The following is a 26,134-nucleotide window of genomic DNA, read 5'->3' on the forward strand; positions in this document are numbered from 1 at the left end:
GCCGCCGCGGCCGGGAATCGAACCCGCGACCTCGTGCTCAGCAGCGCAACGCCTTAGCCACTGAGCCACCGCGGCGGGTATGAATAACTTATAGTAATCGACCATTCTCAACTACATTTTCGATCAACAGGCCATGGCAAGACTGAGGTACACATAGAGACCAGGGGCCCAATTCAGTAAAACGACGGGCCGTCGTTTTGAAACGACAGGGTAGCGCCATTGAAATGCTTGTCTTCTGGGGTTAGGGCCGTCGCTTTGAGGTGTTCTGCGAGAAGAATGAGTCGCAGAAAAGCACTGTGGCAAGGGCGCGAAGCGAAAAGCAAAACGACGGGGAACACTGGGTGTCGCTTCGAGCCCTTGCCACAGTGCTTTTCTGCGACTCATTCTTCTCGCAGAACACCTCAAAGCGACGGCCCTAACCCCAGAAGACATGCATTTCAATGGCGTTACCCCGTCATTTTTTTGGAGAATTTGGCCCCTGTACACATAATGCACCTAACAATGTGGCATACGCAGAGTTCATTAGTGTAAATGTTGAGGTAGCACTATAGCTGCACAACCAAATAAGCAGACATGTATGTGCAAAGGCCTAAATGCCTCATTACACAAGTTCCTATGGTTAACTCTTAGGTTAGCATGTTCCATAGTGTCAGAAGCTAGCAGGCAAATTTTCCCATCCCCTTCTAGCTCAGCCTCATGCACACAGATGCACACTGCTTCTGCATAGTGCTGAGTACTGATGTTCACTATGCTCTGCATTGAGTATTTAACTAGCTTTCATTTCTATGCAAGGACGTGCATCAATAATCGCATTCAAGCTGCCCTTAGGACACAGTATTGGCTACTGTAGAGTTTGCAAGTGAGACCTACTAGCACGAGCAAGGCCAAAATAAAGAGTAATATAAAAAGACAGGCGTGAAGATTATAATTTGAGATATTAGGGGAATGGTCCAGTTTGGAGGGGGAGAGTTGCACAAGCAGGCCTCTTAATTCAAAGCCTTGTCTCTGCTACCAAAAAGTGGCACAGTGGTGGGCCACACCGGCTCATGCAAACCCCAATAGCACCACTGCATGCAGGACATAAAGGCCCACCAATTTTGAAACTGAGCTGGACCTTTAGTTTAAAACAGGTACGCAAAATAGTTCGGGCCAGGCGTACCTCCCTTTAGGCACCCCAGTTGCCAATATGCTCCAATCAAAGATGCACAGATCTACTCCCCAGTGGTTTACACATTTGTCCACTAAAATGTTCTTATTCACAGTTATATGTTACTAAACAAAATGTCAACAGCTAGCATTGTTTACACAATATTTGCCCATCCACAGGTTTCTCAAAACTCATAATTTTTACCTTATTCACTCCAGATATCCCTCCACAATTTTTGAAAATCTTTTTCAAGTGGTCACATTTACAGCACAAAGGCGATGTGTCAAAGACAAAGATCACAAAGACCGCAAATGACCCAAAGACCACGTGTGCTGGTCTCAGCCATGATTTGGCCTTTGCAAGGTGAAAGAGGGGCAATGCCAACTGAAGCCCGCTTTGTCTCTTCACTGAGTTTGACTTGCATTAAAAGCAGTGTGGACATACAAAATCCTGCTCCACTTATTTAAGGCATTGCACAACTACAGTTGGTACTGGAATGGCAGTATTTGAATCAAGGTAGAGCTACTCCCGTATTCTGAAACCCTCCTCCACTCAAGCCTCGAGTCAAGATCCTTGAGAGCGATTTTTGCATGTACTATAAACACTTCAGTATCCCCCACTCAGCCAAGCTGAGGAAACACATGGAGTGGAGGGCAGTCTCACAATATGGCCCCTAGTCTTTCAGGCCAGTGCTCTAATTAAGGCGCAAGACCAAACCCACTAGCACCAACTAAAAGTCTAAGCGGCACATGTACTCAGAAATTGGACTTCGGCCATCCTTGCCTGAATGATTTTGACTCCTGGGCTGAAACGTGGCGGTCGCCCAAAGTGCAGCATCCAGTTGAGACGAGCCCCCAGCAACAGGATGACATCCGCCTCTTGAAGAGCCCTGCACAATCACCGCCGGTCAAATTCTCATTCTCACTGAGTACCACCCACAGTGGGCAAGCTCCAGGGTTGAGCAACATAGTACAGAAAACACACAAAGGAGGACCTAGAGAAGCAATTTTTGCAGGCGTCATGATGAAGTGACATGACAAGAGTCGCTGCCACCCTGCTTTTTGCTCGCCGATGCAACCACCTGGTAGCAACATCTGGTGGTGACGAAAGAGGTCCCATCAACATTTCCGAGAAGCATATTTATTGTTCAGTGTTCAGCATGCTTCCCACAAGTGCTATAAGAAGACTGCTAACACACTTCATTATAACATCATGTAAATAAACAAAAATAATAAAATGAAAATATTGTAGATGGCGTGTCTCTGAGCAGTTGTCACTGTTTTCTTATCACAAAATTAGGGCAGCTTCATTTGCAGTGTCTGCACACGTACACACACAATAGCACACGCAGACACACACACACACACACACACACACACACACACACACACACACACACATGCATGCACACATGCACAAATGCACGCACACACCTGCACACACGCATTTGTACCGAGTCCAGTCTGGTAGAATTCTACTTTGATCGTCAGCCAGCCACTGAAAGTCGACCAGTCAGCACTAGCACTTGTGCAGCACAGTTCCTAACGAGAGGCATTGGGGCAGGGAAGGCTCTGCCATTTGTGTCAAACAGAGGTAAGTCCGCTGGCTGCAGATCGAAGCAGATTGGTAGTTATGCCTCACAGTGCTTGCTGCTTTTGCTACCGTTTCAACCACTTCCGAGCGACAAGCAATGTTTTTTTTCTCAGGCCAGAACTGAGCACCACGCGAAGAGTAGGCAACGAAGGGACAGCACGATCTTGTCGCCTGTCACCGTCACCAGTCGCACTGTTCACAAAAGTCACTTCTTTGGTTACGCCTTTATGGTTGTCCACATTTAGCACCTTGGCCTATCTCCTGCGTTTGCAAAGACAGCACTGGCAATGATGATGAGAGTCTCGGCTGCTGGCTGGACACGCATCAACAAAGACAATGGTGACAATCATAACAGACAACATTTGACTTGTTGGCCAACCCCCCGTGTTGACGATTGTAATGGTTATGACTGCTTTGTGCCTACTGACCACTGAGCAAGTGAGCTACACCATGATCTCCCAACAACTGGGAAGCAAGCAGCCACACTGTCAAAAAGGTTTCCGTTCGCCACCTTGTCATGAACATACAATCCCCTCCCTGCCTTCCACACTGACTGATTAGGTACAAGTTTGTGCAATGTTTACTTCCTTTCCTTTAATCAAGTTTTATTTTACTTATCAGTCAAATTCAGTGCCATTTTACTGTGTGAAAGTGGGTGAACAGTGGAGCTGTTCGTGGGTTACCATGGTAATGGGACTGAACACTGCGGATCCAGAGGGGGGGTCCGGATGTCCTGACCCCTCCCTTAATTTTTGAATTTAAACCTCCAAGAAGACGACCACTCAGGTCGCAGAAAAGGGTGAATGGATGACTTGTTGTATTCCTTGTTTTTTTGCTTTCCCAAAATTTCAGTGAATAAATAAGGCTCCTCCTCCTCCTGCTCATCATCATCATCATCATCATCACTGATAGGAGCTGACCCCCCTCTCAGAAAAAGCCTGGATCCGCCCCTGGGACTGAAGTCCCCAGGAAACCACAAATGATCATGCACTGCACAATCCACGCCAAATAGGGTGGCCACAAACTGCCACTCAAACTGCACCGTCGCACCGAGTAAGCATTCAGTGGGATTGTAGCCATGTCAATGTCGTGCATTCTCCACATCACGGTATTTGGGGTCCTGACAGGCACTGCACTTACGCTTGGCACCCAAAGCCTGATCGTAATATTTTTTTTTATAAGTAGGCTTCAAGGTGCAAAATACAATAGAAGGAAAACCAGCTTACGAAGAATAAGCTTACAACGATCCTCCTAAAGTTGGCTCCGCTTCTAAACACAAGTGCATTGCTGGGAAGACTTTTTTTTTCAGGGACAATATACACTGTTTTGTATCAAAATATGAAGAACCAGAGGTGAACAGGTGGCCAAAGGTAGAAGGTGTGCATGCAGCACGAAAGGAAAACACGTGCGACCAGCCACGGAACAAGCACAGAACATCGGCCCGGGTACTGAGAGAACAAGTGTTTTTCTTGTGGGGAAAAAGAAAAATGCAGGAGTTTCATGGAGCTCTGCTTTAAAAAAATATATGGCTCCAATCCACACTGTGAAGGCGGTTGAATTGTGAAGCTGTAAACAACACCCACAACGATTACCCATGCGACGTCACTTGAATTCTCATACGTGGCTCTACAAAGAGTGAAACCAGACAAATACTTAACCACACTTTCTATTACTGCCCAACGACATTCACGACTGCTTTATGTTCTTCTTCTTCTGGCTGTTCTTCTGGCGTCTTTACTTTCCGTGGCCTAACCAAGGTAGCATGGAAGGAACTGAAGGAGGTGCTATACAGGTCTCCCTTTTTATATATGAAATCGTGGTGATGTCACTATCTGATTTCCATGCTGTTGGGTACTTTTGCACTTGGAGTAGCTTACGCAACCGTAATCTTTACCGGTATGGCCAGTCCCACTGGTAGGTATTCATGACTGCTTTATGTTCTTCTTCTGGCTGTTCTTCTGGCGTCATTACTTTCTGTGGTCTACCCAACGATTTCTATGCTGTTGGGTACTTTTGCACTCGGAGTAGCTTATGCAACCATAATCTTTACTGGTATGGCCACTCCCCCTGGTAGGTGTGTGCCTGCCTTCTTAATGATGATAGTTTTCTGCTGACACCGCCACGAAAATTTGCTTGGACGGTAGAGGTATACTGCTTTGAAGTAAAATGTAGAGCTGCATCCATTCTATGCATGTCTTTTAAAGCTAAGGATGGTTCAGTCCCTTCCAAGTCATTTGAGGTGCGGGACACACCCTAGCATTGCGCTTTATTGACGCTCTTCACCGTCTGGAAAAAGGAGGTGCACCTACTTGGACCTGGCGGGTGCGATGCACTGTGGGTGGTTGTCTGGCAGCAGGCCCTTGCCCATGGGGGTGGGCAGGTAAGGCAGGCCCGTGGATTCCACAAACTCCCGCACACTCTGCTCAGCACGAGCATACGCCGCACCTGCAGCCCCGACAAAGCAAGCCAGACGGTTACGCAGGGCCTGCCACGAACAGGCCCGGTAATAAAAACTTTAGGCTTGAGGGAGCTTGATAGCGTGCACCTCACATGTACTAGCATTTATGCTGCAGTGAAACAAGTGAGAACACCTGGCAGTCAGTAAGGAAAAAACTGCTCCTGTAACCATGCTACTAGCAAGTGACAAACTGGTGAACTTGCATGCAATACACATGACAACTTGTCCTTGGGAAAACCTCCTGCCATGTTAGCATTGCTGCAAAATGAAACGTAGAAAGCCACCATTCCTGTAATAAACCTGCATGTCCGATGACGAGAATCGAAGGATAGCAATTACTCTCACATTAAGCAACAATGAGTTTGTCTCAATCAATTACATTGGGATGCACTAGTCTCCTTCCCTGCCTTTATGCAGGACGCATTAGTTTGCTACGGGCATATTCCAAATAAATTTCAGCCTGAGTTTTTCTTTCGCGAGGCACTTTCTCAAGCTAGGAGGGAAGGGCACACTGTTTGCGGAACAGCCAAGCACTAGTGCAAGGACCTTTGCCCACGATGACCAGGGGCTTCTTGGCCTCCCTGAGCAGGGCTAGTGCCTGGGCCACGTTGGGTGGGTCTGCCAGAGTGCGAGGAGGGTCCGGACAGCAGGGCGCCTCGGTCACCGTGTCGGCAGGCACCTCCGCCATGATCATGTTTCCCGGGAGGTCCACGTAGCTGGCCCCCGGGCGGCCATACAGGCTGGCTCGCACCGCCTAGGGGGAGAAAATCACACTTCAGGGCAGAGGCACAGCAGCCGTGCACACCTAAGGTTAGTCAAAGAGCAAATAGTACGCACAGGTGAAAGGCGAAAACACTCACGCAACGAGATTTCACGACAGTTAAAGGTCCCCTAGTGGACAAAATTAGTTAGCCTAAGAGCAAATAATGGGCAAAGGCAAAAAAAAAAAATGCCCATGTGTCAAGACTTCACGATAACCCGCTGCAGTGGCTCAGTGGCTAAGGCGTTCTGCTGCTGAGCACAAGGTCGCGGGTTCAATTCCCGGACGCAGCGGCCGCTTTTCTGATGGAGGTGAAAAGCAAAAACGGCCGTGTGTACGAGATTTCGGCGCTCCCCAGGCGGTCAAAATTAATCCGGAGCCCTCCACTAAGGTGCATCTCATCGCCTGCATTGCATCGGCACATAAAACCCCACAGCCAACCAATCAAGACCTCACAACAGATCCCCCAGAGGTCAAAATTAATCCAGAGCCCTCCATTATGGCACCTCATAACCCAGGCACAGCTTCGACATATAAAACCCCACATCTTTTTGTTGAATATTGTGCACACAAACGTTACTTCCAAATGGGCACTGCAAGCCTTACTCGCACCTGTTAACAGGACAATGAAATGACTAACAGACGTTGTAGAATTACCTTACGTGCTTCAATTTCAGAGTGTGTGTAGGTCACCCGCAGCATTATTTCATAAAGTTACATGCATTTTTTTCCCACAAACAGTGGAATTAAATGTGCCCTTCACTTCGCACTATTCTCCTTGCCAATTTGGTGATGTCGACTGTGGAAATACAATGGCACGTAGCAGGAAAGAATTTGGCCAATTGCAAGAGTGTGTTTTAACGCACACAAACTGGGCTTGAACAAAGAGTCAATAGTAAAAATATTACTTTTTAGTGACATTTTGTAGGTTGGAATTACATCAACCTACATTGGAAACCCATGTGACAACAGTGCGGCAGCTCACGAAATGACCAAATACGCGCATGGAGTTTTCCCCTATTCTAAGTTATACAACTAAATTACAGGTGTAGATTTTCCTATTTAACCACACAGCACTTACAAATAAGAAGTCAAGAGATCCACTTCGGTGCAAATGCACTGATATCCTGTCAAGTAGCAAACTAGTTAACAGAGACAGCTCTTCGTCGCTTGAGCAGTATTTATTAAGCATTCAAGGCTGGAAATAATCCTTGTGAGAGCCATTGCAACCTCATCTATATTTCGAAAAAGAGAGATCAGCTACAGATCAAAGAGACCGGTTAAATAAAACAAATCAGTTACAGGACACTCTTTTTTTTTTTGCACTACAATTACAAGAACGCTGCGGGTAGCATGGCTGGCAGGAAAAATGCGTTGTGTGGCACACTGCAAACTGGGTGGCAGTATGGGTGGCAGTATTCAAGTATGGTGCAACTGCTCCACTAGTTGAGGAGATCACAGCAGTCACCACGGACAGGTCTCCACTCATGCAGCGCTCTGTTTCGAATTATGGTTGTGGGGATCCGCTTGATCCCCTTTCCTCCTCCCGCGAGCGCGATGTTCGAACGAGCGCGCTTTCCCGCGCACGTGACGTCACCTCGCGGGCCGCTGCGCCGGCGGGCACCGACTGCCCTGCCGCCGCTGCCGCCGCTGTCGCTCCTCCTCGCCCGGAAACCTGCCTCCTCTCCCCATAGGCGTGCGCAGAGTTCTCAATTTGGGGGGGCAAAGTCTTACCGCTGCCCCCCCCCCCCCCCCCCCCCCCCCCCCCCCCCAGAGCAACTCCCGACCTCTTCTCACTGAAGGCCTTGCGGTGCGAACGCAGTGCAAAGAGGGATGGTTATAAAATTTTTATTTCAATGTGATGGAATTGCAACACACACAAAATATTTCTGAGCAGAAATTTTACTTTCATGTGTTACATCGGCAAGGCATGGGGCAAATTTGGCGCCCCCTTCAGATGATTAGGGGGGGCGGCCGCCCCCCCTGCCCCCCCTGTGCGCACGCCTATGCCTCTCCCCCTCTCCTTATAAGCACGACGCGCGCGCTTCGCGCTCTCTTGCTCTTGGCTCTCTTCTCCTGGCTCTTGCTCCGGCTCTGTCCCATAGATAGGGGAGATGGGGGAATGGAGGAGATGGGAGTCGGATACCGGGGCGCTCCTTGTCCCCGGCTGGCTCGTCTCCTCCCCGCCGCGCTGGCCGGTCGGGCGCTGTTTGGCCCTGATCGGACGCGCAGGGTAGGCCTCTGGTCACCTTGCGAGCGGCCCGCGTGCAACCTCGGCCATGGTCGCCTGTTTGGGCGACGCCGTAGGACGCGCGTCGGTACAGTGTAGTTCTTAAAGGAGCACTGACACCAATTTTCGGCGTTAATATTGTTGCACAGTTCGCTTCCTTCACTCAACAGAATACCCTGGCTGAAATATGAGCGGCCTGCGACGCGAAGAACATAGTTCAATTGGATCTCATTTATCGCGCCGACGGAGCAGCGCGCGGAGCGGCACTCAGCAAATGGACATCAGCGTGACATCACTCCAGGAGAGGAAAAAGAAGTGACGCGACAGCGCTGGTCAAAAACTCGTGACGTCACTTCACGCGCGCGGCCCCACGAGCGGAGAGCGGGCGCAACACCCTCTCAAGCGGGCGCCGGTGACGTCCGCACAAAGCGGTGAGGTCAAACCGGGACTCTGTCATATGCGCCGTTCGGGATGAAAGCGCGGGAATTTGAAACAAACGACTTTCAGGCCGTTCAATGTAATTAACTATCGCGCGCTGAAGTATTTGAAGTGCTGTTTCAGGTTCGCCAGACCATTAAGCATCGATAAAAGCAATAAAAGTGTAACATGAAATTTTCGTGTCAGTGCTCCTTTAACCCGGTCTTGGCGTTATTATGCACTGTACCACTCGGCCAATAAACCCCATGGTTCGTCCTGGCCCTTTGGAGCCTGTCGTCGCCTGTGTCGGTGAGTCGAACCCGTCGCCGCGTCTCCCTTGTGGATGCTGCGTACCTCTCTGGGGCATTTTGGATGGGTCATTTCAGGGCGTAGGGGGAACACCCTGAACCCACTTAGCCCACAAGGGACCAACGAGCCCACTTTGGCGCTCGACGTCTCTAACGAAGCTAGCCGGGGTCGTTTGTTATCTCGTAGCGAGACCCATTATGCCCACATGGTATAGATGAACATGCTCACCTTACCAATGAAGTCATCTGTAAATGGACAACAGTGCGCTACTCTGGTGGTATCTCTTAGCAGATCGCCGCTGTGAAGCACGTCTCATGCAACAATCCGCTTTCCTCCCGACTCTTCCACCATACTCTCCTTTTCTGCTCTCTTTCTCACACTATTCTTGCTATCATTGCCATTCATTTTCCATTATGCTCAACATTAACACGATCTGTCATTCTACTATCTGCCTCCTGTTCGCTTGACGCAAGAACGAGTGCTTGATCAAGAGCTGCACTTTAAAAAACAAAAGAGTTTGCGGGCGATACGGTTGTCACTCATCTTGTGACAAAAAGGGCCTTCTCTGATTATCATCATAGTATATAAACACTGAATATGTAACAACGAAGTTCAATAGTGGTTACCCTAACTTAATACAAAAAAAAAACGTTGCAATTTTTCGGCAGGTGTGAATCATACCTTTTCAATGTGCATGGGAATCAGCTGCACAGCACTTGGACGACAAGTGTACTTCGTATAGTTGCGGCAGGCATCAACCTGGCACAAGGAACAACACAGAAGCAGCTATATGTGTCAAGCAAAAAAAAGGTTATCCACCAATAAAATATCTGCTATTAAGAACCCTGTAGAGCCACCGTAAGGCATATCTGTAAAAGGAACACACTCTGCCCCTCAGGATGACACATTTCAAGTGATGTACACAAAACCCCCTCAAAAAAAAAAAAAAAAATTACTGTAAACACAAGAACAAGTGCATTTATTTATTGGCACTATCACACTTGGTGTGATGTTATAGCCAGAAATGGATGGCAGACAACAGGTGCATGATAGAGAAAAACAGGAAAATAAAAATGCGTAATCAGTTTGTATTTTGCTGCAAAGATACTTAAATGTGACACTTGGCGCAGCAGCCACTTTTCAAAACTGCCGACAAGCTTTACTGCAGAGAATGCTCATTTGAGTGGCTCTATTACACAGGGTGGCCCGCTGCTTTCAACTCCTATGCAGCGAGTCCTTGGCCTCGCAATGAGAGCACATTTCAAGCAGCACCATCAACCAGCACGTACCACAACTTGGCAATGCATGGTTACACAAGAGCTTAACAATGCGCATCCCAGATGTGAGATAGTCTTTTCTCACAAAGATTCTGCAAGAACTTTACTTGTGCACAATGACATGCTTATAGTGCTATATTGCAGTCAACTCACTGTAGGATTTCTCTACAAAAAAAAAAAGAAAAAAAAATGGCCGCGTACCTGCTCCTTTCGTTGCAAATGTCGGCGAAAGATGATAGGCGTCAGGCGCCCCTGCCAAGTAAATGCCTCCCTTCTCTTTCCCACTCACCTCTTACGTTGTTCCACTCCTGTCTCGCTCCTCCCAAGATAAACACGCTGGAGGTTTGCTCAAGTCAATTTAAATTCACCGCATTCCACTGATCCAGGCTGCGTGCCTCGATGCCAGCACTGCCGTACGGCGGAACCACGTTGCCCTGCTTCACGTGCGTTCCAAGCGGAACGTGGAACCTAGCTAGTGGAACCTTTTGTTACTGTTGCTATTTGATTTCTAAAAATTCCGCCAGGTGCTACAATGGCACGGACAACAGCAGGCAAAAGAGTGAATTTTTTTTCTGCAGTGGATGTATTGCAAAAATCATGCATACATGATTTTTTTTTAATAGAGGAAGGCTGCAAATATTATTTATGTATTGATTTTTTACCTCATATTTGCGCAATGTTTTGTTCTTGTTCAACAATGTTGACAAGTATAAACATTGCCACCGTACTTGGATGTTTAGATTTGCCAGTGGGTATATATTAACCTATTTGTGCAGATGATGTTTCACTTGGGCCGGGCAACTGAATCGAGCGACAGGCAAACAGACAGACAGACCAAAATTTTCACGTTCAAGTAGCCCATTCTTAAAAAATCTATTTCCACAAAACACTGCCACCATAACCCTACTGTCACTGCCAGTTGTGCCATACAATTACCTGTCACTACTAAACTGAAATAGGCCTTCTTACAAAAAAAAAAAATCAGGGAAAACATTACAAGGAAAATGGACATACCTACAACAGATGATTCAAGCTGCAAGAACAACTGACAGAGCTTGACACCTGTTTCAATTGGACATGACCCCTAGTAGTGATCGAGTCAGCAGTAAATCAACCATGCAGCCCCCTGCCTTCCACGTTTCTGCAAGTCATGCCTGAATTCAGTTCCAATGTGCAGGGCACATGACAAGTACCTCAAAAGCTCTCACACATCCATCTCTCTACAGCGAAACCTGTTCTAGGCTTAGAGAGCCCAGTTTAAAGCTTCAGCATGGTCTTCACGAAGCATGGCATTAGTAGGTCAGCAGACAGCACAAGCATTAAACTTCATGCAGCTGGTTCAGATCTAAAGCTACCCAAGAAAACTGACCTTTGGCTCCCGGTGGCATCCTCTGGCAACTCTGAGCCTGCATCACTCCTATGGTCAAACGTGAACCCGATCCTCAATGAAGTAGGAATTTAAGGCTGCCACCACTTATTGACTCCCTTTAGCCCTTTTTGAGGCTGAGCCGACCAGGTGTGAACTGACCTGTGGGAACTCCTGGAAGGCCCCGAGCCCTTCTACATTCTGGTCACAGGAACCTCCAACTAGAACTAGGGGCCTGCAGCAGGACAAACAAAGGGCCGCAGGCATTAAAGAAGTACTAATTGTCATCGTCGTCGTCATCATCATCATCATCAACAACAGCCTACTCAGGTCCACTGGCTCCAAATAAACAGCTGCTGCTGCACAACAGTGCTTCAATGTCACACAGGTCTCACACTGTCTGAAAACCTGTCATTACTATACTGCCTTTTAAGTGGGAAATTTGTAGAAAGAATTAACTGCAAAAAAACCCCTTGCGACACTTTTGATGAAGTCATCAACTAACTACCCAACAAGAAATTATAAACAAGTTATGCAATGGGGAGCTTCAAATAAATGTCATGTGAGGGATTGAAGTTGTCCAAATCTTCAAGAATTGTATCTTTAGACAGATCAACAAGTCAAAAGACCAACTAATTACTGAAGAACGTGAGGCCACACACAGAAAAATATGTGGGTTTAGGACTACTAAACAGAAGAAAAATTCTAACACCATATAGGTCATTTTCTAGTTTAAAAAAAATCTACATTACAGCAAGTCTTACAGAACAGTAACGATCAAAGCTATTTGCTTTTTCCTGCTATGTCAGCCATGACAGATTTACAAAACAAGCCATTTCATATGACGTGACCTCTCAGATAACATGCCACATCAGCTGTCAGATTGGACAGCTGTGGCATGTTTCATATCAGTTGTGACATGCTCAGATGGCATGCATCACATGAAATGCTGTCAGCCATGTCAGCTACGACCCGTGGTCGCAAGCAAAAATGGGCAAGTCGCAACGAACTTCACTTCCCGCAAGTCTCTGTGAGCACAGACAAACCACATCATGTCGATCAACAGCAAAGTAAATCTACACCAGAAGCTTATGCAGTTCTGCATGCTTATACCCAAGTACACAAAAAGGTTGCTAGTGTGCCTGAAAAAATTAATACAGAGCAGCTAGCAGCTTGGCTCAAACAGGGTGGGGCTTATTTTTCTGTAGGCAAACTGTTCATGTTACATGGCACAGGCACATGTTACAAGATGCCGTGTTGAATGCTAATCGTTGTCATGTCCTAAAATTTTTGTACGATGCAGCAGCTAAGTCATGGGTTGTGGCATTGCACACAGAGCAATTGACACACTACACATTTCTTTTTCCGCTGGAGTTATGCAACATTAGACAATACACCTTCAAGTAAAGTGACCACAGCAAACATCCCTGCATCAATCATGCACTCATCCAAAATCTCACTCTACTCAAGCAGTGTAACAGTTCTGTTATTCTTCAAAGCCTATATGCCATTCTCCAACACCCATGATCCTCAACCTAGACAGATAGAATTAAAACCAATGAACCCTTCATTGGTCCCCCTAGATATTAGCAGCTATACTACCTAAACTAGAACAAGCACCTTGAAAAAGCACTCCCTGCACTCTCGCTGTGTGCCAATAAAATGGAGGCCTGTCTAAATGCATGATTTTGAAACAAATGTTGTGAAAAAGAACCCCAGCAGTTTACACACGTCTTAACGTACCGCAGTATTAAATGGGCAGCCAAAATGCCACATGTACAGTCTCAGTCAAAATTTTGTGGGCCACGACGACCGTGGCCAGAGCAGGCGCGCGGCCAAGCAGGGGAGCTGCGCTTGCCGCTGTCGGCTGGTTGCGCAGCTAAAGAGAGTGAAGGGAACTTTTTCTCTTGCTTTTGTAGTGCGCCCAGAGCAACTGCGCAAAGTGCCTGCGCTGAAGTGAAGTCCGCCTGCTCTGAGAAATTGGCCCCACTCCACTTATCGCGCCAGCCCTACTACGAAAGGAAGCGTGATAGTTCCCCTCGCTCTCTTTAGCCGCGTAACCAGCCGACAGCGGCAAGCACAGCGCCCTGGTCGACCGCGCGCCTGCTCCAGCCACGGTCACCGCGGCCCACAAAATTTTGACAAAGACTGTACAAGTGATACCCGATATGTGACACGGACAAAACAGTACTCAACAGTTACTTCCAGGTAACAGCTGTTTACATGTCTACTTGTGACTCAAATGTGATTACCTAAGCAGCAACTATAACTCTGGCCAAGGTATGCTGCCAGCAGCAATAGCTATGCAGCAAAACATGGCACATCCTAATATAGAGCAACTTTCAGCAGAGAACAGCCTGCTTGCTGCCCAAGTCCATGCACGTTGACAGATACACACACAACTCTGTTTGCATTTTCATTGTTAGCTAAGATTTTGACAAGCTTGAGTACTTACCATGCATTAACTTGAGCATTGGCCAGGCCACCCAAAGCGTGGATTAGGCCAGGCCCTGAGACGACTAGACACACGCCCGGCCTGAAAGGAATAATTACACTTTGAGACTACGAGGTCGTGTGCAAAAGCCTGGCCATCAGATGACACATGGCACTACAAACATTTCCTAGATGAAAATCACAGTAGAATAACAAAAAAACGAGAAGTTAACAGGGGCGCTGTAACAAGTTCAAAATGATGCTCTTCACAGGGCAAACCAGTACCTATGGTCTTGCAAAGGCGGATGTAGAAAGAAGGAGGAGGAACGAAGCTTGAAGTCCACAAAAATAAAGTATAGGCTGCCTCCTGCTCTGCCTCGAACGTAGTAGTTCATCACGGAATCGGGTACCATGGTTAACCGGAGCGCGCAGCGATTACCAGCGCTTGTCAGGGGCAGCGGCATTCATAAAGCAGCACAAAGCCTGTGCCTTGCCCCTACAATCGCATTTCACAGTAACGCTGCATGGCCAAAAGCATTTGCTCGTTTATTATGCCATGGGTAAAATCAAGTCACCAGCTACGACATGTTGCCAACCAAAGCTATGCAATATTTGGTTTTGATGCCAAGAGAGGAAATCACTTGTCCAAGCTAGAACACGATCAATTCGTTTTGGTTTGCGGAGTTTAATGCGCTGAAGCTACACCTGGCTAAGAGGCACGCTGCACTGGAGGGCTCCGAATTAATTTTGACCATTTGGGTATTTTTAACGTAAACCGAAATCTCAACACACGGGCGTTTTTGCTTTCCACCTCCATCTGAAAAACGGCCACCGTGGCCAAGTCCCTGAACTTCATCAGGAGGGTAAGCTATTAGGGGAGTACAATTTGTGCAGTCTGTTCTATTTTTACTCAAACCATTGCCTAGCATTAGCAAATTATCAGATGTTCTTCATGAGACATGAGGCATTATATCACAATGACATTTTTTTAGTGTAGTTTCGGTTTCCCAACAGCAAGGATTTAGCAAGGTGATTACATATTAGGTGTACGCCTCATAACCCAGCCAGCCTAACACTTTCACTATAATATGAATGGTATACACACCAGCATATCAGGGGTAGATTATGCTCCATTTCTTGATACATCTGCCTTTCCATGTAATGCAATGTAGCCTCAGCACAAAGTTGCAGTTAACGAAGCCTCAGCTTGTATTTGGTGTAATTTGGCTTACCTTCTTGTGAGATAGCCCATGGCACCAGCTGCATAGCATGCCTGCATACATCAACATGGAAACCTTATGCAGGGTAATCCTTCACACAGAAGACGTTAGCCATGCACACAGGTAAAGTTACTTGCTTGGGAATCCCACCACATGGTTAACCTGTGCAGGATTACGAGCGGAGAGTGGCACGTACAGAAATGCCACTTTTCTTTCTATTTCCCACATTCAAACGCCTATACTTTCCATACATAAAAAAAGACCCCAAAGATCACCCACAACGTAAATAAAATTAGCCCTCTGCAACGTGTAAAAGCTATCACCACATAAAGTAAGACAAGTATATGAATGGGTCCTCAAAGTTCCTGGGACCTGAGGCTCTTTGTGCATGTTTTGAACAGCAGGGCGTATAGTATTTTAAAATTCCCCACCTTGCCACCACAGTACAAAAATATTCGGCCACCTTCGCAACTGAGATGCGAATGCTGAGGAAACAGTGGAGCTGGTGGTCGTCACTAGCTTTAACTTGGATTTTTCTATAGTTTTAACTTTGCATTTCGTACATCTTTAAGTTGGCTTTTCTGTAACTTTGACTTGGCTTTTCTGTAGCTCCAACTTTGCTCCTTTTTTTTTTATAGCTTTAACGTGACCTACAGCTGTTAACTTGGTTTTTTCCATAGCTTTGATTTCGTTCTTCTTTAGCCTTATATTGCCCCTTTGCTACCTTTAACTTGGCTTTTTCTATTGCCTTCAACTTGGCTTTCCAGTAGCTTCCCCCCCCCCCCCCCCCCCGCCCATCATGACTACCGTAAGGTTCCGAGAAAACGCCCTCCCTGAAGCATCGCCCGCCCCCCCTTTTGGGGCGAGATATTCAATTTAATGGTGCAGCAGACGATCAGAAAACCCGCTTTCACATTTTCTGATCGTCTGCTGCACCATTTGGTTCCTTCCTAGAACAGAGTGAACTAGAACACAGAGTGGTTCAAACGCCTATACTTTCAATACATAAAAAAAGACCCCAAAGATCACCCACAACGTAAAATAACACTAACTTCGACGCCTTCGGAAGCTCTGCGAGTCCCCTCCGTGAAAACATCCTGCGGCCGCGAACACTGCCGATGTCTCGATTTTGAACAAAAGACACAACCTGTCCGGCTGTTTTACTTGATATCTCCACAGTTTTGGTTGGCAGTGCGGCCACTTTTTTTTACTTTTTCACACCTGAGCCGAAAGTTCGCCCATCCCATATTTCTCGCTTGATATCTCTGTAGTTTGGGTGGGTGTTCTTTCGGAACTGTTTGGTATATCCTTCCTTTTCCTCTAGTAAGGCTGCTGCTATTGATGGTTACAAAGATAACCAGCTCTGCCGCTCGACACACTCATGATTGACTTCCCGCTTCCTTCGCCGACACTTTTTTTTTTGGTCGGCCCATCTTATCGGTAGATCAAACACTGATGCCACCAAGCGCACACCGTCTGTCTCAACTAGGAGAACACCTGTTTGTCAAAGTTTACGTCATCACTAGGCGCAGCCAATCCTCAATGCGTGCCTCCCCAACCGAAGATCTGTGCCATGAAACGCACTCCCCTCACCTGCTCGTGGGGTTTTTGGCTCCTCGCCTCTTCCCCCCCACAATTCTTGGCCTAGCATTTTCCCGCTTGAACTCTAGCTCAAACAGTTCCACTACTAAAAAGAAAAACTTAGTCTCAGGCTCAAAACGCTGCTTTTACTTGAGCCCAAAATGTAACAGCACCCTGTTGTAAAACATGCTCACTCCTCTCTCCCTCACTTTTGGACTGGGCCAGCCTTTATCCCCATCCACTCCAGCAGCGACTTACAATAGAATGAGGCCAGGGACAAGTTGCGAGGACACACTTGTGTTATTTTCTGGCACGATTCTCCAAACAATGATAAGGGCTAGGTAAGTGCAGGATAGCAACAAGGGCACTGACCGCCTGTTCGTTGTGCATGCCGACAAACTTGATGCCGGCCTGCTGCGCTGCCAAGGCCACTTCAAAGACGGGCACCCCCACCACACCGAAGATGTGCTCCACACCCTGGTGTCCAGACGAGAGAGGGGTTGCAATGAGGGACAGTGCATACAACAGTTATCCTGACAAGCTAGCAATGGTTAAAAGTGGATAAAAGTTACATAACAATGTGCGCAGAGGAGTGACATATGCTCGTGCGGAGGCTACAGAGACTGGCAGTAAAGGGGTAAGCAATTAAACAGGAGAAAGGTTTCGCCTAACAAACCTATGTAGCAGCCTTAGCTTAATTTTTACAACGGTTTGCATGATATCAAGATTGCATACATGAAACTAAGGCTATACATCTCCTGTTCTCAATCTGCTTGAACAAAGTCAACAAACTTCTGTACAACTACAATGGCTGCATTATTAGTGCAAGTGCCTTTTATCTGCTCGAACAAAGTCAACAAACTTCTGTACTACTACAATGGCTGCATTATTAGTGCAAGTGCCTTTTCTAGCAAAGCAAAGCACACTGCACAAACTGTTTTTGTTGCATCTGAGTGGCCTTTATGCCACCTGAAAGCTAGCAGAATACAAAACCATGCAGTTGTGTGCACAACTAAGAAAATTATCGAGGGGAGTAATCAAGATAACACCAGTACTGTTCCAACCATCGCAAGGTCTCTGAATGCAGGCACTTTAAGGCTGCATTTCATCAGAATATATGCAAGCTATATTAACTGTAAGTTGCTATATAACCTATGTGCGTCAAGTTGCATGTCATTACTTTTCCACAACCCAAACCCTTCCCAATTCTGTGCTATTATTTTGCCAAGGAGCCATGGCCCACTGTAAACTTGCCATGGGTATTTTGTTTTTAAAATGTCTTCAGCCCCGTGCGCAAAAATAATAAATAAAAATGCCTCAGAAGCGGTCGGTAATACTTTCGGGCAAACATTTACACAGGCCTGGATCCTCTCGCAATGAACAATGTTCAAATGGACCACTTGTCTCTCACACAGAAGAGGCATTCACCTGTCAGTAGTAAAGCTACAACAAAGCAGTAGGTTTCATTCCGAGCTTCCTATAATCTCACAAACAAAATGTAACCATTGCATCCATTTGAAGCTAATGCATAATACTTCCCTGTCAGGAGCACATTGTTAGAGTGCTAAGACAGCATAGAAAGAATGTTATTAAAAAATTCTGCAATGGAATGAAAAACGAAAGCAAAGAAACACAGCATTCAAACGAACAACTGAGCACATCAAGGGTAGAAACAAGTTCTTCAACAGGCCAGACTACAGTGTTACCAATACAAATGTGTCCCATGATTCCTTGCGGCAGTAGCACTTGCAGAAAAGACGGAAGCATGAAAACAGGTATTGCTGCCCCTTCCATTTTCAAGCCCTACAATTCACGATAGTCAATTGAGAATGGTGAAGTGGGATTGGCGGATTTTGTCTAAACATTTTTATGAAACAAGCAGTAAGGCAGGGACATGCGAATATACAACAAATGTGCGTAAAAAGTATTTTTAGTACAAACGTTATTAAACAGATTCACTGACTACAAGTGGTAGCAAGACTTCTTTCAGTTTCATGTGTGGCCAAACATTTTGCACTGCTGAACAGATTACAGTCAATAGATTTTTGCGGTTGACTGAGCAACCAACCTTGTTTTTTTGCTGCCAGTACTTATCTTGTAATGACTGTACCATGCTGAGCAATTATAGGAATTTTCTACATCTTCTAGGTGGCAGAACCACCCTAGCTTGATTGACTTTGTAAGCAGTTCCTTTTCACATTGTGTGATGCGACCATTTGTGTCCAGGAAAACGGAAGAATGAAAAGGAAAGGGGAAAAATGCCATCTTTAACTTTTTTTTCTGAACGAACAAGGCATTGTTTTTAGTCAAACAAAAATCAAAAGAGCATTGAATGGTGTGTTCTTTTAGTATAGCAGAGTCATTCAGCCATTACTGTCCTTTAGTTTTCCTGTCATTCCTTCATCTGGATACCTCTAAGATTCTGGAAAATGCGCCTTGGGAAAAACTTGCAGTAATGTGCGATGTCTCGGCAAAGGTTTTATGGCTACTCCCAAACAGCATACAAATAAACGCATCCTTAGAGCGTAGTGTCTCTTTATTACCACGAATCAGTACGAAGCTACTGCCCCTCTAGCTGCTACGACAAAAGAAACCTTAAGAACTAGTCTAGTAGAATAGCAACGATGCATGGAGGAACAGTGTGGTGCTTCACATCAAGCTGTGAACAAGCAAAGCAGCCTTGTGCACAAATTTTATTTTAGGGATGTTTAAATAACGTTTGTCCCCGACCAAAAGTATAGTCACTTCACATAAAACGACAGTGAATCAAAGCAGCAAGTGCCACAACTAACAAAAGCTTTAATGTCAGATCTTAATGATGATAAGACATGTGCTTACTCTAAGCTTGTTTTTGAAAAAGTGCTGGAACATCAGCGCAGCAGGAGATGATAGATAAGGTAGCCAGTAGTTGTCCAATGTAACGCCACGGCTGAGCTGTGCAAACCATGATTTTATTCGCGGATTTCACATCGGGCACACAGGTTGTCCTATTCCGAAAGCTGCAGGCAGAGATGCCATGCAAAACGGGGACTTCAGATATTTGTAGCACGGCTAGGTTTAAGAACTGTGTTGTCGCCGACGCTGTGCACCACTTCGGCAGCTAGCACAGCCGCAACACGATACGCCAGTAATGGACGGGCACTTGGTTTACAATTTAAAAGGTTTTATTTGTGAATACAAGCAATACCGAGCGGTATCAGTCACGGCAAAACATGATAAATACAATAAAAAAGGTAAAACAAGCGCTAAAACAATAAGTGAAATATCATTCCGCGAAAGCGCGTGTGCAGCAGAGATCAAAATAACGTCAAAACGCGAAGATACCGGGCCCGTAATCGCGGTCAGCGACCGCTTTAAAGCTCTAGTCGTTCTGCACCCACCGGTGTCAAAATCGCAAGCACACCAATGCCACCAGGAAAGTAAACAGTTTGTAGCTTATTGCTGGACAGAAGGTCACGGTACAAGGATTGAGCATGTTAATTATCGCTGGCCCAACGACGCGTACAAGGAAAAGTTTGCCGAAGGGGTCACCTGCTTCCGGAGGGCTTCGACGACCACTCGAGCGCCGTCAATCGTCTTGGCAGCCATGTTGCAAGTACTTTTACCAGCCACGCACTACTACGACTAATCACTAGATGCAACTAACTCATCGGGTTCGGCGCAGTTCGTCGTAGCACCGCGCAGCGATGTTAGCAAGCTAAACTGGTGCAGCGAGCCACTCGTGACGAGCGGACCTTGGAGCGGACGACGCTCGTTGCTGGCGCGCTATCAATGTGGCCAGCCGGTTTAGGAGGCGGGTCGCTTTATTTTTTTCCCTCTTTGTTATCGCTTAGCGGCATACGCTATCTGCCGGTGGAGTCTGGACACGCGGAAGAACTCGTAAACAGTTCGGTCGTCGACGCCTGTGCACAAACCATTACATTACTCTTCTTTCTTTGGTCCCCATCAAAATAGTCACAGGTCTTGAAGGAAAAGAAGCATTTTTTTTTTCTTCAGAGCTTCACCCAGCGACTTGTCAGTTGTCACGGGTTGTTAACGGCGGATGACTTGAATCACAGAAGCGTCCATCTCCTGCAAACCAAAACGCGGCACACCATGGAACTCGCGGCGGGCTCATGCAATGAAACAAAAGATAAGACGAAAGATTAACACGAAGGTACACTTACGGCAGTGCTTTGGCCGCCTGATTCCGAAGGAACTGAAAACGAAAGAAAAGGCATCACAGCGGCTGCACTTGAGTGCAAACCGAATGAGAATGAAAACGCTCTGAAATCGCTGCTTACGGGTGTGTTTGATGACTATGGGCTTGGTAGGCTTTGCCAGAGGATCCAGACCGGCCTGTAATTTACAGCAGCAATTTAGAGCTGTTACGAAATAAAACAGTATGTGCGCGCAAGAAAAAGATGACAGCTGAAACTTTCCATCAAAATTAAAGATGCAAGATCCCTTTCAACTGCACGAGTATTTTACAAGGGCTGATGACGTTTTGGCTATGCCAAGGCCTGGTTAATGGCTGAGTTAATGAATAGTACCTATAATCGCTTACACAAAAAAAATAAATCGGAGGGCACCAAGCACTTATGAGTTGCAACTGCGGAAGCACAGTGTTTTACTATCTTTTGCAGAGAAATATGTTTTCAAGCTTTGCGACTAAATCGGTATGGGACAATCAACGCTAGCATGTAGGCTGTAGAATAATCACTTGGGCAGTATTGCTGAGAATTCTACTCCTCGCTCACTGGTACCTGCTGCACAGCTAGTTGAGAGAAGCTGGGAACACGCTTGATACTTTCCACGTGGCTCTGTGCTTGCCCAAGCGTTGCTTAGCAACATGACTCTTCCCTTGGATTTTGTTAATGCAATGCATGCTTCATGGAATTCATCACGGTCAGTGGATTTAGGAGGTGGCTTCCAAAGCCGGCTTTGAACGATGGGGCATTCATTGCTTCTCGCTGTAAAAAATTATTATTGCCGAACATAACGTTTGGGCATAAATCAGCAAGAGCTTTTGGCAGGCGATGGTTCATTCTAACCTTTATGGTAGCAATGCGGTGCAATATAAACTAGGTAACAGTGGACCTGAGCACACCCAGAATTGTGTGCATACAGACCTTGGTGAGGACTCCGCCTTTGTTGGATGAATGGTAACGCTTGTCAGGCAGAGGGCCTGTAAGCACTCGTGGGGGCGTTGAGGAGGAGGCCACACTAATGGGCGATGTTGCTGCCGACAGGGACTGAAATAGAAAGAAAAAAGAACCAAACTTATGATTTAATGCAAATCGCCATGAAAGGCGTGGAAAAACCAACCGCGCTCTCTTCAATTTCCTCATTATGCACAAACGTAATTACATCATTAGAACAGTGGCTGTCCTATTGGCTGTTGCTGGTGGACTTCAAGGTTTATTTCTCACATTTCCTGTGATGATCGAAGGCCGCCAAAGAGAACGCCACGATCCGCGTCCCTGTTTGAGAGAGAGCGTGCAGGTCTCATCGGGTAGTCCGCGGTCGAGTCAAGAGGGAATGATTATGCGAGATTTTACATCTCGCATAGCTTCGGTGACAGCAAACGGATTTCTGTAATTCTTGCAGGAGGAGATTGCTGGGGCAATAGACTTTACCCCAAAATACATTCCGAGTAGCTGGTGGTAAGTGCTGTAGGGTCAAAACGTGACCATTAGCAACCTGCAATCTACCTTGGCTTGTGGAAGCAATCTTTGTGCATTCGTACATTAGCTAGCTACGGAACACAGCACGAATGGAACGTGACGGTCTTCTCTGTGTAAATGTCCACAAAACTTAAAAGAACATTCGCGCTAAAATTAGGGGTTTACTCTAGACATCCTAGTTACTGATATGCATATCCAACCACATTAATGGACACACAAGCAAGGGTTGTAACTCTCTTAACCTTGATCACTTTCCTACTGACAGGGGCTCTCGCTAACAGTTTAATTTCGAGTATTTTTTTTTCCCCTTTAACATACTTTTTCAAATAAACGCATTTACAGCAATTCCGCACCATTGTACAGGTTGCACATTAGTATCAGTTTCACATCCTTCTGATGAGCACAATGAAAATAAACTGCAAATTTTACATATGTTATGGTGATACATATAATCTCAGAGTTTGGGTTTGGGCTAGCTGGTAGCAGTAATCCATGACTTCGTATAGCACAAAAAACGGGCAAGGGCAGAAGGTGGCGATAAACACAAGTGCTAACTTCCAATTGGGCTTTATCGAAAAAATGCGCGAATTTCAACATGGAGGCAGGACATTATCGTATACAAAGAAAAGAACGGACCAGAAGCAAGGCATCATGAAATTTACACACAAAATTATTCGCACAACAATGTGATGTCGACAAAAGGCAGCACGAGGCATTGACTAAAGTGGCACCCACCCCCTTTAGATAGCCAATCTCTTTATCAGACAAAGCCACGGATGGTGTGGATATGCAACAGTCCCCCAGGCGTGCTAGTTCAGCCGCCTCAATTATTTCCCTAGTCTTCTGATTGACGTGTCGAGCAATGATGGCACAGCTCTCAAAGGAGGGTGTACAACCGCAATCGTGGCAATGAATACCCATGTGGCCCTTGACAACCTTATGCACGTTGTAGTCGTGCTCACACAGCCAGTCATTCAGGCAACGACCTGTTTGCCGGACATATACATGCACACAGCAATAAATGCTGTGAGACGCATGAAATGCTGTGAACACATGAAACGTCATATATTCTCCCTTTTCCAACATGTCACAGCTCGCCCCCAATTTACAGCACTGGAGTTTGTATCTTTAGGGTGTTATAAGTAAGGGCGAAAATGAGGCCACATTTTCTTCCCTCTAATGCGGCATTTGTGGTGAGACTTGCAAAATGCATATGCTTCAAAACACCTCGGTCATGTTCAAAAAAACGTGTTCACAATTCGGTTAGAGGTAGTGGCCTTCTGAGATAAATTTATAGACAACATCGAACGACGGAGGAATGAATCTGCTGGTAGCCGACTTACTTTTGCAGAGGGAGACTTCCGGGGTCTCACAATCTGAATCAGGGGTGGGGCCGGATTTTCATGAATGTACTGAAAGGAAAAGATGAGTACATGTAAAGCTTTAGAAGCCCTGCAATGAGCAGAAGACAGAATAAAGCAGGACCTGCTAGACTAAAGTTTGATCGAAGCTCAGAAACTAAGACTGACTGAGATGGTGCCAAATTTACACAGCCATTGCATGCAGCATGGTGCATTTAGCTTTCCAGCACTTTCTTACCCTGGCTACGGGGCTGAGTACCGACCAGGGCGATCGGACCAGTTTTCCTGCACTGTGCGGGCTGCGCTTGGAGGATGGAGACCGCTCCGCTTTCACGGGGGTTGCAGCAGGAGTCTTGACGGGCGTCTTGGCCAGGGGAGCTCCCCTCATGGGGGTGGGAACTTTGAACATCGTTTTCCTCGGTCCTGCAGGAGTCATTGGAGAGTTCCAGGCACTCACAGGTATGTTCGAAGGAGTGCGAACACGGCGCGGGGTGCATCCTGGCAGCATGCTCTCCCTCTTGCTGACGATTGGCTTAGCTGGAGCACTGCCGCACTTGTTCTTAGCAACCGAGTCCTGGCGGATGCAACGCCTCACTGCCGGTGTCACGCAGGCCACGTTCGATACCGGACCATCCATGCAGAAGGATGTCTGGCATGCCATCTCCACACCATGAGAAGCCGCTGAAGAGCACTCAGGCTCTGTGCTGCTGGTTACTGCAGCCGGCCCAATGTGGTTCTGTCCGGAATTTTCTTTGAGAGATTCGGCCTGCGGTTTCTTTGGTTGTTCTACATCGGTCAATCCAATAGTGGCAGCAACCTCTCTCTGGGCCGTTACCACAGCTGCTGTTGCTGGAACATCAATCTGTTCTTCAGCTGACACGTCCAAGACGGCCGGACACTTCGTCAACTGTACAACTTCACAGGAGACTTTCCCTACGAGCTCGGCAGCAGTTCCTGTCGAAGCAAAGGCACAAGGCAGTGAACTAGGAGAGCCAGCGCTGCCCAATGCATCATCAGATGCCTGTAGTGACTTCACTCCAGGAAAGCCGTTGTTTGAGGAAACCACAAGCTGCTGTTGGAGGGGGGAGTTGGTAGGCTCTGACGGCTCTTGTTTGGCCACGCGTACTTCGCACGTCGCGGTCTCCTGTTGACACGCTACTTGGCCGGGACGTTCTCTTTCAGCCGGCTGCTGGTCCTTCTCTGGCTTGAAGTACGGCGCAAGAATGTCTCCGCAGATGTCAGGGGCAACGTCTGCAGAGTTCTTGACGTTGACGGCTAGGGCACTAGGTGTTTCGGCGAATGACACGAACGAGGGCGATCTGTTCTCCTTCTCATTTTCGGCGTCGGAGAGGTTCAGCGCACGCAATCCGTCAAGGCAATCATCTGCCAAAAATCCGCTGCCGCAAGCTGAGTCATCCGACGAAAAGAGTGGAGCGTCCTCAGTCACATGCTTGCAGCCGTCCAGGGGAAGGGTGGAATTCATACTATCGCTCAGAACGGGATTCCGGTAACGTCTGACAAACTGAAACTCTGATGACTTCAGTTTTTCTTCATTAATAATAACGCTTTCATCCTCCTCATCGATGAAGAAGCTGAAGTGCGTGACGTCCCCTTCCGCTGCTTCAGCGTCCATCGCCGGTGTCACGCTAAGTCCGGGTAGGTAGAAGTCCAAATCCTGATGAGGAGACAAAAAGTACAAAAATTCGTCACACCAAAATCTCAAACTAGGGCACTGCACAAAGCGACCACAGGTAGTGCATCTGCTCAACGGAACTGTCAACCGTTGGTCGTTTGAACAGAGAAAAAAAGTCAGTTCGATTTCGATTACGAGAGTAGGCTGCAGTCCCGCCATCAAGACAAAACATTCAAACCCTGCCGTCCTTCATAACAGCATACAGAACACATTACCTGCTCAATTGAAGGACGGCGACCGGACAAATTCGTTTTAAAACACCGCCATGGAACTGCCGAACCAAACCAACCAAACTCCGAACGCTCCGACAAAACGATGAAAAAAAAACAATTCGCGCGATTCACGCACGTGACCTGAAGGAGCGACGGTTATTGGTTCAGGCCTCGGATGCTATACATAGAGAAATAAGCCCTTTTAAAAACAATTGATGATGATAGCTAAACATGTTCGGACGTGAACGCGAATAAGTGAGTCTGCCAATTTGAAACGCCAAAAACCATTTAGAAAATGGGAATAAAAATTAGAAAATAAGTTTGCGGTACGTAATATAGTCACATCAAGAAAAAGGTAGCAGATAGCTTTCCTAGGAATAAATAAGGATAAGGCTTTTGGCTTACCTGCAC

At 46.7% G+C, this 26,134-nt stretch overlaps 2 protein-coding genes across 2 annotated transcripts in view; both read right to left on the bottom strand.

Annotated features, from left to right (window-relative positions):
* Positions 1-20,570, bottom strand: part of Hacl (2-hydroxyacyl-CoA lyase) — a 42,466-nt gene extending 21,896 nt beyond the window's left edge. The window contains exons 1-9 of the mRNA XM_077700008.1: positions 20,323-20,570; positions 17,164-17,268; positions 15,223-15,263; positions 14,013-14,093; positions 11,720-11,792; positions 9,596-9,673; positions 5,745-5,952; positions 5,050-5,185; positions 1,931-2,036 (exon numbers count right to left, since the gene is read on the bottom strand). Coding sequence (XP_077556134.1) covers positions 1,931-2,036; positions 5,050-5,185; positions 5,745-5,952; positions 9,596-9,673; positions 11,720-11,792; positions 14,013-14,093; positions 15,223-15,263; positions 17,164-17,268; positions 20,323-20,379 — 885 coding nt within the window. The 5' untranslated portion in view covers positions 20,380-20,570. The remainder of the gene's footprint in view (positions 1-1,930; positions 2,037-5,049; positions 5,186-5,744; positions 5,953-9,595; positions 9,674-11,719; positions 11,793-14,012; positions 14,094-15,222; positions 15,264-17,163; positions 17,269-20,322) is intronic.
* Positions 20,571-20,754: 184 nt separating this feature from the next.
* LOC144170301 (uncharacterized) lies at positions 20,755-25,811 on the bottom strand. Its single transcript, XM_077700009.1, has 7 exons — positions 25,727-25,811; positions 24,057-25,493; positions 23,801-23,869; positions 21,903-22,025; positions 21,075-21,129; positions 20,958-20,989; positions 20,755-20,862 (listed from the first exon to the last, which is right to left on the bottom strand). Exons 2-7 carry the CDS (start codon positions 25,449-25,451, stop codon positions 20,824-20,826), a joined length of 1,713 nt encoding a protein of 570 aa, XP_077556135.1. The 5' UTR covers positions 25,452-25,493; positions 25,727-25,811; the 3' UTR covers positions 20,755-20,823.
* Between the last annotated feature and the right edge of the window lie 323 nt (positions 25,812-26,134).

Source organism: Haemaphysalis longicornis, unplaced genomic scaffold, assembly GCF_048455015.1.
Source record: "Haemaphysalis longicornis isolate Haplotype H1 unplaced genomic scaffold, Haemaphysalis longicornis Haplotype H1 scaffold_2, whole genome shotgun sequence".
Lineage (NCBI taxonomy): Eukaryota > Metazoa > Arthropoda > Arachnida > Ixodida > Ixodidae > Haemaphysalis > Haemaphysalis longicornis.